This window comes from Camelina sativa, chromosome 18, assembly GCF_000633955.1.
Source record: "Camelina sativa cultivar DH55 chromosome 18, Cs, whole genome shotgun sequence".
Taxonomy (NCBI): domain Eukaryota; kingdom Viridiplantae; phylum Streptophyta; class Magnoliopsida; order Brassicales; family Brassicaceae; genus Camelina; species Camelina sativa.
In genome coordinates, this window is record NC_025702.1 from 2,037,790 (window position 1) to 2,049,480 (window position 11,691).

At 32.1% G+C, this 11,691-nt stretch overlaps 2 protein-coding genes and 1 non-coding gene across 3 annotated transcripts in view; 2 read left to right on the plus strand and 1 right to left on the minus strand.

Moving 5' to 3' along the window:
• LOC104760289 (triose phosphate/phosphate translocator TPT, chloroplastic-like) lies at window positions 1,450–4,564 on the minus strand. Its single transcript, XM_010483195.2, has 12 exons — window positions 4,155–4,564; window positions 4,002–4,067; window positions 3,801–3,866; window positions 3,451–3,529; window positions 3,092–3,212; window positions 2,872–2,967; window positions 2,673–2,785; window positions 2,510–2,587; window positions 2,294–2,410; window positions 2,110–2,209; window positions 1,905–2,005; window positions 1,450–1,776 (listed from the first exon to the last, which is right to left on the minus strand). Exons 1-12 carry the CDS (start codon window positions 4,451–4,453, stop codon window positions 1,759–1,761), a joined length of 1,254 nt encoding a protein of 417 aa, XP_010481497.1. The 5' UTR covers window positions 4,454–4,564; the 3' UTR covers window positions 1,450–1,758.
• On the plus strand, window positions 3,285–3,356 carry TRNAP-UGG. The gene has a single exon. It is a non-coding gene; the product is annotated as a tRNA-Pro (tRNA).
• Window positions 10,015–11,691, plus strand: part of LOC104760290 (pentatricopeptide repeat-containing protein At5g46100-like) — a 5,321-nt gene continuing 3,644 nt past the window's right edge. The window contains exon 1 of the mRNA XM_010483196.2: window positions 10,015–10,813. Coding sequence (XP_010481498.1) covers window positions 10,493–10,813 — 321 coding nt within the window. The 5' untranslated portion in view covers window positions 10,015–10,492. The remainder of the gene's footprint in view (window positions 10,814–11,691) is intronic.

Consider the following 11,691-nt stretch of genomic DNA (forward strand, 5'->3'; position numbering starts at 1 on the left):
CTCTGTCTTCTTGTTATGGTCTTATGCCCTTGTTTGTCGAGATTTCTCAGTGATGACATGTTTTAGTATAATGGGCTATCTTGTTTCCTATGATTGGTGATGAATATTAGTGATCTATAAAATTGACCACTTCTTACTGTTGAAGCTGAAAAGCATAGCAGTTCTCTTAGCTTTGTAAATATTTCGGCATCTGATTTTGTGTATGTTTCATGTTACTTTTATAGTTTTTTATTCATTCTTGTTGCTATTTTTGTTATGGTCTGATCTGAACTTGGTTATTTTGGATCCAGCCATCGTTGGATGAAACCTTAGATGTTGTTATCATGTAAAGTTTGCCTTAATTTCTTTTTCAGGAATGACTCTGTTTCTAATGTTTGTGCTCATATGATTTAGAGCAGATACTAATAGTTTTGGGTTTCCTTTTGTTTGTCAATGTTCTATGGATGACTGAGTTGGTGAGAGTAAAAGTATTGTTTAGTGTCTTTAAGGTCACTAGAGTTAAAATGGTGTAACTCATATCTACACATGTGATTCTTTTGTGTAACATTATTCATATAATTTTTTACTTCCTTTATACAAAGATCAAAAGCTGTATTTGTTTTTATTTTGTTTTAACATCCAAGTTTAAGTAGAAACCACTCACTTACATGTAGTGTGAGTGGTATAATAATGTTTGTGTTTCGTTTAAGTGCAGCCGTGTAGCTAAAATATCTTGTGCTTTGTTCTGGGAGATGGTATAATAGTTGTGTATGCTTACCATATCTAGTGTTCATCACATTATTGATTGAGCAAACTATATCTTCTCTGACTTGAGCAGGATGACTGATTCTATGAGTTCATATCTTTTCTGTGTTAGTTCATATCTGATTCTTAGAGAACCTCGTGTATCAGATCTGTCGTGTTGCAATCCATTTGCCTTATGAATATTTTACTACATGGATTTAGAGTGTATTTTTCTTACTTGATTCCTTTTTACATTTTGTCTAGCTGTTATTTACTGTTCGATCCCGTCCTAAATGGTTGTGTCCTCTGTTACTTTGCCCGTCGTAGCTTTCTCTTCATCCCAGAGTTTACTCTCTCTGGTAACTCAGCCACCTTAATTAGTGGTTGCTTCCTTGAGGTACTTACTTTTAATTACCTCTTCGTTCAGAATTAATGTTTTTAAAAAATTATTTTCCTGTTTAAGGTGTTGTGATTTCGCAATTTAATATGGACGATTCTTTCTTATATATTTCATATGTGTAATATATCTCTTATCTAACAACCCATATAATATTTACAAGAACCATATATAAGTTATAACCAATTTACAAGAACAACATAAAACCAATTTGCATTATATAATAGAAATTATCAGTTAAAAAAAAACAAAATAAAATTACCAAGGAAAAAAAAGTTAAAAGAANCCAACAAAATTTTCGTTCTATGATGATATGGCTATATAGTGTATGCTCCAAAAGAAACAGCAAATAAATACATTATTATGCATTTTATCCGTCAAGATAATTGCATATTCTGAAGAAATGGAAATGTTCTCCATTAAAAACAGAAGAAGCAGAATAAAAAATATATATATATATATATATAAACTTTTCAGAAAGCAAAAATAAACAAAAGATAGGAAGAAAAAAACTCGAAAACAATGGTTGATGGTACCATACAACATACTATATTGCATTTTGGTTATTTATTATATATAAACATATCAATCGGAGGACTTTGTTTATGCAACTGTCCTCCGCCGTCTTCCGCCTCTCTCTAAGCTTTCTTTCCTTGCTGAAGCATAACATGAAAAAACATACAAATCTCATTAATTAATCATCATTTTCTCAAGCTCCAAAACAATTTATTATTAATTATAAGAAAATATCATAAGCTTTGTTGTGAAAAATTAGTGAACTGACCCGTTTCTCTTCTTCGATCTTGGCCTTAATGACAGAGTACATTGCAACTCCAGCAATTGCTATTCCTGTTCCAATACCTGTCTGTGTCGAGATCTGGTTTCCTGCAAATATTAATTAAGTGAAATATATTAGTTTGTTACATTTGTGATTGTCTAAATAAGTAAAAAGGTTATATGAATAAAAGAGTGTCTGAGTAATCTTTTACCGAAGATAACGATGGAGAAACCGATCACGAACACACGTTTCAGAACGTTTCCAACAGCGTGAGTCAGTGGTGCGACCCTCTCCAAGGTATTGGTAGCCAACTGCAACCGTGGTTTTTTAAAATGATTTAGTTTCCTCTATAAAACACAGGGGATTAAGGTTATGAAACTTGAATTTTATATTACCTGGTTGTAGAGATGGTAAAACATTCCAACCCAGAAGAGATCAGTGACGAATTTAGTCATTCCCACTTTAGCAATAGCGTCGGCGAAACCGTGGTTAAGCAGTTTAGGACCTTCAACCTAATAACAAATTTTAACCAATAACCCTAATTAATAACAAAATATGAACATATTACTTCTTTCATACGTAACTAGTGAGAGATTATAAAAGTGACTTACGATGATGGCAGGAGGAATGCAGACGAAGAGAGCAATGATGGAGATGTAGGCATAGACATTTGTACTGTCCATATCAGTCTGAAAATACAACACAATTTGGGTTCATAAATCAAAACTCGACTCGAGTTAGTAGCGTAAGGAAGAAGAGAAAAGAATCAAGAACCATGGCTTTCTTGGAGAAGATGCTACGGTAAGTGAAAGAAATGTTTGAGATCATCGCACTGATGAAACCGAGCCAGTTGAATGATAGCTCGGTTAGTGAAGCCATTGCAACACCTGCAAAAGTTTAAAGGTTAATCCAAGATACTTTTAACAAAAAAAAAAAACAAGAAATACGGAAAATAGTATAATTGAGGGTTTACCAAGAACAACAGGAGCTAGAGACAACCATAGTGTTATGGGGATGGATTGTCCCATAATGAATTGAGAAGCAGCCGCATTGAAGAATGGCTCAAGTGCTGCGTTTTGGCAAAAACGATAGAAATGTTAGATTTTTGATTAAATAAAATGTGATCCATGTTGTGGAAAATTAAATTGTATCAAATGATTTTGAAAGAAAGAAACAAAAGAAAATGAGAGTACCTTTGATGGTGTGAGTGAAGGAGACAGCAACTGCGGCAAAGGAAACGTTGCTAGTGACATGGCCTAAGGCGTGACAGACTGCAACTGGTATCAGTACCTTGAGGAGGTTCGCGTCAATCGGCTGCAGCCATCAAATCATCCACATGAGCGAAGATAGTAGATAAATACAATCACAAATAAGGAAATAACGATTGGGCGTTTGGTCTAGTGGTATGATTCTCGCTTTGGGTGCGAGAGGTCCCGAGTTCGATTCTCGGAACGCCCCGTCTTTCTATTTCCATTTTGCTTCTTTTACCATCACTCATATAAATTAAGAACTTCATGGTGGTTGAGGCTACGAAGAGTTGTTGTTTACTTACGGCACGTTTAGGAAGACCCACGGACCAGCTAATCAAGCAGTATACAACTCCCACGAACAAGTGTATAACCGATACAAAACTGAAAAAAACAAAGCACGAGCATTATTGTATTAAATTATGTATAAAAAGACAAACATAATTGTATAAAAAATCAAGCATTATTTTATAATATTCTTCATTAAAACAAACTTAATTTTCTAGATACCAATATTCGGATTCGATTCTAAATTGGACCAACACACAGAATATGGTTCTATCATAAAAATTAACCCAAACTGTTAAAACTAATTTATTTGTGATTAATCACCAAACTATATACATAATCAAAAATGTGATTAAAAAAAACTTACTAGGGGTAAGGGAAGTAATTATAGATCTTCTTGTTAAGGATGTTGAAAATCACATTCAAGAAGTACCTGCAAGGAAAAAAAAAAACACAATACCAAACGAGGGTAGAACCGGCAATTCAAGTTCCCAAGAACTTGGCGGTAAGAATCTGCTAAAGTGCGCATTGTTTAAAGATAAGATAAGCCGCGTGAAGAGACACGTACCACATGAAGAAGAAGAACCCAGTGACTAGCCATGGATACTTGGCTAGGAATCCAACCTTAGCTTGCCTGCCAAACAAACAAAAAACGAGTTCAGATCAAACGAGTAAAACGAGCCAACTCGTTCTGACCTAGAAACGGACCTCCTTTTCTTACCCAGCGGTATCTCCACCTTCGGCTGCAGCGGCTCTAACCGGTTTGAGAATCTCTCTCTTCTCTCCTCCTCCGTTGATCGCCGACGACGAAGAATCGAGAAGCAGAATCGGACGGAGCTGACGACCGGAGATCAGGTTCCCTCCCTCTCCGAGTCCTCCGATTGGCTTAACCGAGAACGAAGATGACGAAGACGAAGACGCAGTGCTGAACTGATGACGGTGGATCGCTCCGATAGGTCGTCTCAATCTCGGTACTCCGACGACATTCGCGGTGGCGCGTAACAGCACGCGTGACTCCATTGATTTTGAACCTTCACTTTTTCTGATCTGTGACAGAGAGAGAGCGGAGAGGGGAAGACGAAGATATGAGGTTCTCTGTGTGTATATTTCAAGAAGTTGGGATACGATGATCCTGATTAGGTTGATCTAGTGTGACTCGGTGTATGGTGTTACCGTAGGGTTAATAACATGGATATGAATCTAACGGTGGAGAAAGATGTGATTAGATAAGAATCGTGAGATATTGGTTTGGATCGGATGAGTGTAGGGTCCATCTTATCTTGATATGTGGATGGTTTTAAGAGACACAGTGAATATTAGCCAATCGATGTTCCATATCATCATCATCTGCTGTATAATTTTGATTTTTTGGAAAGACAATAATAGTATCTATATATATATATATATATATATATATATATTTTTTTTTCAATTTACCTTATATGTTGAGTGGTCTTCAAATTATTGAATGTGACATAGTCACAGGAAAGTATATTTTTCTTTCAAAATAAAAAGAAAGAAATATATATGTTTTGATGGTATAAAATATCTCTATTTTTTTTTTTTAATTGGTAATGTATCAGCATTTGACTTGCAGTTTCAATGCTTCATATATTATTCTACATTTTTAAAATGTATTCTTATTTTGTTTTTGTAATACATTTCTTTTTGTAGTTTCCAAAAATTAAATTAAAATGGCTATAAGTAAAAAAATTTAATAGTTATTAGATTTCTAGATTAATAAAGATTTTTGAATTTAATGTTTGGTTGACAAAAAAAAAAAGATTTTTGAATGACCATATGTGTACTTGAGAATTGGTCATTTAGGGTGTTTAATATTCCTAATGTAAATCTTGAAACATTTCTCTGAGGTTGGATTAATTTATTATGGGAGATCGGAAAGAGGATTAGAAAAGAATATGGTCAACATTTTACAAATCAAGTAGTTACAAGAAGAATAAGCTCAACACTTTGCTCACCTCCAAAATTATATGGTTGAATTCAAACTTTCAAATAAGGGATCAATTATAATTGTTGACACCATTTCTAATGATGTTGGGAAAGATGAATTAGGTTAAATATGGTTTATCAATCGTAATTATCTGGTTTTGTTGGATGGGTAGAATTTTAGATAAAAAAGAAGTTAGGAGGTATGAAAAAAAAAAGTTCATAGCCCATGAACAAGAAATAATATTCCGATATCCATGTGATCATAATGTAAAATAAGGGACAAAGATCCTTTTATATTAACCAAATATTGTATGTAGTATACTGTATATTATTTGGTTTTGATCAGGTCAGTTTTTTTCCAAATGGAGGCAACTTCAAAATATTGAACCTCTCTTGCATATACGAAAAGGATTTCAACAGGATCATCTAAAGAGCCATCCAATAGATATTTTTTTTTTTGCAAAACTTGACTGATTTATGTGGTCTAAAACAAACAAACAATATTATTTGAATGAATTTTACTTTGTTTAAAACTATGAATATTTCTATAAAAGTCTTCTTTCTTTTAATTGGTTATCTATCTACATTTGACTTGAAGGTACAATGCTTCATATGTATTTTAGATTTTAAAATGTTTTATTACATTTTAATACACATTTATGTAGTTTCCAAAAAATAAACAAAATAAATATAACGATAATGTTGGTTTTTGATTTAGAAATTAATATTTCTTTTTGAATAATATAATGTAGACAAAAGTTTTATTTATTTAACTTATTAATCCAGCTTTATATTTACGACCACTTATGTGAATTGAATAGCATTAGTTTATCTTTATACATGAAATCATTTATCAATGCAACTACAATTAAAAGATAGTTGATTGAATTATACAAAAAAAAAAAATCAACATAAATACATTAAAAGATACTTTCCTTTCCCCTTCTGATTTTTTTTTTTTCTAAAAGCACACACATTAAAAGATACTTTCCTATAATTTATTTTGCATTTGTCTTTTCACATAAAACATTATTTATATACATTTAAAATAAATTCAATCAGTAAATGATAATACTTTATACTTTTTTTCAAAGTTTATAGAATATGTCTTATGTATTCAAATAGATGTTGCCCATAGTTAATTTGTTATTTATCCACCTTTATGATCCTATCTTAAAAGAGTTTGTAGATCTTAGTTAGAAATTTGCTCACAATTTAGAGACCTACACTTTGGTTGATAGATTTTTTGGTCTATCTTACTTAGTTTTGGTCTAAATTTGTACTATAATCTTTATTTGGTTTTCAGATTTGAAAATAAGGTCATAAAATTCTAATTACCTCTTTTAAATTGGATGATGTTAACACAACATTCAACATCATTAATATAAGAGTTTTAAGGTTGACAAATAATCCCTATATTAGTAAAAGAGAAGTACAAAATTGAATTCGGGTCAGATCAAAATTTTAAAAAAACCCGAAATTAAACATATGAATACTTGGAAATCGGATCATTTGTTGGGTATGGATATAAACCCGAAAATCAAAAACAATAAATTTTTAAAATTAATTTTAAAAAAGGAGTTAAGTTTTAGACAATAATAATTAGCTAATATTTAGGAAAACCGTTTAAAGTTATTACCATAAAAATCAAGCTATTAAATTCGAAATTGTATATATAATATAAACATATTTAATTTGGTTATATTATTTGAGATATCTATGGAAACGATAATCAAAATTTAAATTACCAAATCATCATTTATTTCAGTTTTTTAAAATTTTCTTAACAAACTATGCTTATAAATTCGAATTACTATATATGGGAAAACACTTAATTTAAACAATTAATACATAATATTACACATATATTCTAATTTAATGTGTTTCTTAATTGTAGCCAATGATAATAAATATGACTTGCTCACATAAATGTTTTTGATTCGAAATCAAAACTAACCTAATTGTCTATGACCTCTATATATATAATATTACTAGCAAACTAAATATCACACATCTCCATTGTTTCTTATGAAAACGTTTGTACAAAACATCTCATTATCAAGCCAAGCAAATGCGTCATTGTTTATTTTTTGTTATAAGAACATTCATATTTCATGTCGTTTGTTTCTGAGTATACTAATTATGTAATCTGGTTTGCAGCTAATTCTAAAAAACGCAAACATATTAATCATGATTGCCATGTTCAAGAAATTATGCTTTAATTTTTTGCATGATTTTTTTCGTATGGTTAGTATTCTCATACTCTTAATAATACGGTAGATTTTATATTAATTGTTTACATATTTAGGTTAGGATTGATATCTTTATAAATGCAATTCTTTAAGGGTTGGTCTATCAAAATATATTGTGACTGTGTATCTTCTGCAAACTCATATTTTTATGCACACAATCTTTTAGTGGGTTGGTCCGTTAAAATATACACTGTGAATGTGTATTTCTTACAAATATATATACAAATGCAATATTTTATGGGTTGTTTTGTAAAAAAGTACATTGTGATTGCCTATCTTTTAGAAATGTAATTTTTTACGGATTGGTTTTGTCAAATATAAATGTAAATGCGTATTATTATAAATGTATATTTTTATACTAATACAATCTTTTACAGGTTGGTCCGTCAAAACATATATTATGAGTGATTATTTATACAAATGCAATCTTCTATAATACTTTATGTATATTCTAATTTCTACTACAAATCATATTTAAATAGATGAATATTTTCCCGCACTGTAGCGCGGATCTGATTCTAGTACTTTATAATTTGAAAAAAAAAATTGTGGACAACCTTGCCACAAAATTTGGAAAAGGTACGAGGCAGTGTTTAAGTGTTTGAGCTTACATTGACTAAAAAGCACTTGAGTGATCGATCCTTATCTCTAATCATGTGATTGTGTATTGATTATTTTAGGAGGCTATTCAAAGAAGAGACTTTGCTGCTAGAGCTACAGCTCGAGCTTTGGAGGAAGCCAATGCCAACGAGTGCATCATAAGATGTTTAAGGTAAACACTTGTACCATCTTAAAACTTAGGTGAAATCTAATTAAAATTGCATATGGTTTTTGATACTTGTGAATATGTTTTCAGTAAAGTCTCGGAACTCTCTTCAGCCTCCAAGGTAGAGAATCCGTTGGGAATCATGAACCAGTTTTTAACAATCTATCAAGATGTCATGAAATACTGTAAGATAGCCTCAGAATACAGTTTCAGCTCGTCATCTGATCAACAAAACCCAATCTCTCTTTGGGTTGAAGCTGCGTTAGTTACTAACCTTTATGGGTTCATCGACCACTTTTTTTTATGAGGAAACAGAAGCAATGCAACCGTTAGGAATGCACTTCAATATAATCAGGAAAGGAGAGAAGCATCATGTTTAGACGGAATACGAAATCCAGTGAAGCACCCGATGCTAATGACAGATTTTTGAAGCAAAGATCTAGTTGGGATTTGACAAACGAAACGATGGATCTATTGTAAGAATAATGATGCCCAATATAATTATGAAGACACAAAACATATTCTGGTGAATCGGCGAAGAAGAAATTGAGCATAAACACATAAATTCTGGTAGATCGAAGAAGAAGAAAACATCATGTCCAAGAAGAAAGAACCAAAACGGCAACAAAGAAGAAGAAGAAATTGAGGAATAGACAAAACGCGGAGAAGAAATCAAGGAGAAGGTAAAACACTCTCTCTTTCTTTTCTCTTTTGTTTAGTCCACATAGGGAAAACAAAAATCTGACTTGTATTAATTGTTTTTGATAGACTGCTGATTTTTTCTAAGATGTCAACACCAGCTTCAATATTGAGGCTGATGTTGAAAACAATGCATACTAGTTTTATTGTATTGATATGTTATCTGGAGTTAAGATGAAAATGAATATAGAAAGCTTTTTGTCTTAGGTAAATATAATGACATATGAAAATAGTCATGTGGAAATCATTTTCATAAGTGGATCTGTTAGCTTTTGTAACACATCCACTAAGTGATTAAGAAAAAATATCTTTCTACTATTACTATAATATATAAATTAATATAGGTATATATATTAATATATATTAATATAATTTTTAATTCATATAAAATTGAATGCTTATTTTAATTTAATGTGCATTAAAATGAAACAATTAATATAAAATTTCAAAATATTAAATTTCTAACAATAAATAAATTAAAAATATCAAAATTTGGTAACTCCTAAATTTTATAAGATAATTAGATGTGTTTGAGAACTGATTTAAAGAGAACAAAAATATAAAAAAAAAACTATGTGTTTGGCAAATGTAACAGTAGAATTAAATAAATAAAAAAGTAAAATGAATGAGAAAATTTTGAAAATTACCACATAAACACTAAAAAGTTATTTCAATACGTAAAGGATGTTCAAACCGAAACGTCAAGGTTTCTAACATCCAACACATTAATGTTATTTAACCAATTATCTCAACATATTTTCTAATCATTTTTTTTTTTTTTTTGTCAAATTTTCTAATCAATTAAAAATTATAATAATGACTAATAAGGTTATAAAATTAATATAATATCTTAATCCAGAGAGGTTTTACTTTTACCGTAGTTTGGTTAAATTTGGTCAATCATATTTGTTGCGAGCTAAAAAAAACTACATACTCTGCTCTTTGCAGCTAAAGTCTCCAAATTCATAATCTAAGTCGCCAAACTGGTGATGTTTCTTCTCCGGCGCTTTGATTCACCTTCTAGTTCGTAATCGTAACGATTCTCACTGCTGCTTTTTTTTTTTTTTTTTTTTTTTCCAATTTGGTGATTTGATTTACTGAGAGGTGTCTATAACTCAGAGAAGCTGTTGATATTAACACAGAGGGAAACGGGGGAAAATGTTAGTGAAGTCTTCTTTTTGTATCTGTGATTGCTCTCTCTCTATTCTTAGGTTTTGATGCTCAAATGATTTACCTGGTCTGGTGTTTCGCTTATTTAATTTGAGTCTACTGAATTGTTTAGTGCGCACAACCTGTTCGACGGAATGCGTAGCTGAGATCATTTTTTGCGTTTCTCTATAAAAAAAAAAGGTTTAGTTTTTATTATTTCTAGAAAGGTATCATTGTTTAGTAATGGGTAGCAAAGCGATGATGTTCAAGTGGTCAAAGAACATCACGCCTTCACAGGTTATTAAACTGATGCGAGCTGAAAAAAACGTGGAGAAGTCAATTGCAGTGTTTGATTCTGCCACAGCGGAATACGCGAATGGGTTCTCGCATGATCAGAGTTCTTTTGGTTACATGGTCACGAGGTTGGTCTCTGCTAATAAGTTCAAAGCAGCTGAAGATCTTGTTGCTAGAATGAAGACTGAGAACTGTGTTGTTAGTGAAGATGTATTGCTTTCGATATGCAGAGGGTATGGTCGGGTTCATAGGCCATTTGATTCTTTGAGGGTTTTTCATAGAATGAAGGATTTTGATTGTGATCCTAGCCAGAAAGCTTACATCACTGTTCTTGCTATTCTCGTGGAGGAGAATCAGTTAAATTTGGCCTTTAAGTTTTACAAGAATATGAGAGAGATTGGTTTGCCTCCTTCTGTGGCATCTCTCAATGTTTTGATTAAAGCTCTTTGCAGAAATGATGGGACAGTGGATGCTGGTCTTAAGATTTTTCTTGAAATGCCTAAACGAGGGTGTGATCCGGATTCTTACACATATGGTACTTTGATTAGTGGTTTGTGTCGGTTTGGAAGGATAGATGAGGCGAAGAAGTTATTTAAGGAGATGGTTTATAAAGATTGTGCACCAACCGTTGTTACGTATACTTCTCTGATTCACGGTTTGTGTGCATCCAAAAATGTTGATGAAGCAACGAGATATCTAGAAGAGATGAAAAGTAAAGGCATTGAGCCAAATGTTTTCACTTATAGTACTTTAATGGATGGTCTTTGTATAGATGGTCGTCCTCTGCAAGCCATGGAATTATTTGAGATGATGGTGGCTAGAGGCTGCAGGCCGAATATGATAACGTATACCACTTTGATCACTGGTCTCTGTAAGGAGCAGAAGATTCAAGAAGCCGTTGAACTTCTCGATAGAATGAATCTTCAGGGTTTGAAACCTGATGCTGGATTATATGGGAAAGTAATCAGTGGGTTCTGTGCTGTCAGTAAGTTTCCTGAAGCTGCCAACTTCCTCGACGAGATGATTCTTGGAGGAATAACTCCAAATCGTTTAACTTGGAACATCCATGTTAAGACTAGTAATGAAGTAGTCCGAGGTCTTTCTAAAAGTTATCCAAGTCGTGCATTTACTCTATATCTAAGCATGAG

What these genes read in the sequence shown, in the direction of transcription:
- LOC104760289 (XM_010483195.2), bottom strand. Translation starts at nt 4,453, where the DNA reads ATGGAGTCACGCGTGCTGTTACGCGCCACCGCGAATGTCGTCGGAGTA. An exon ending in AATTACTTCCCTTACCCCTA is followed by an intron (nt 3,530 to 3,800) that starts GTAAGTTTTTTT and finishes TGTTTTTTTCAG; the next exon opens with TTTTGTATCGGTTATACACT. An exon ending in TGGGTCTTCCTAAACGTGCC is followed by an intron (nt 3,213 to 3,450) that starts GTAAGTAAACAA and finishes TGATGGCTGCAG; the next exon opens with CCGATTGACGCGAACCTCCT.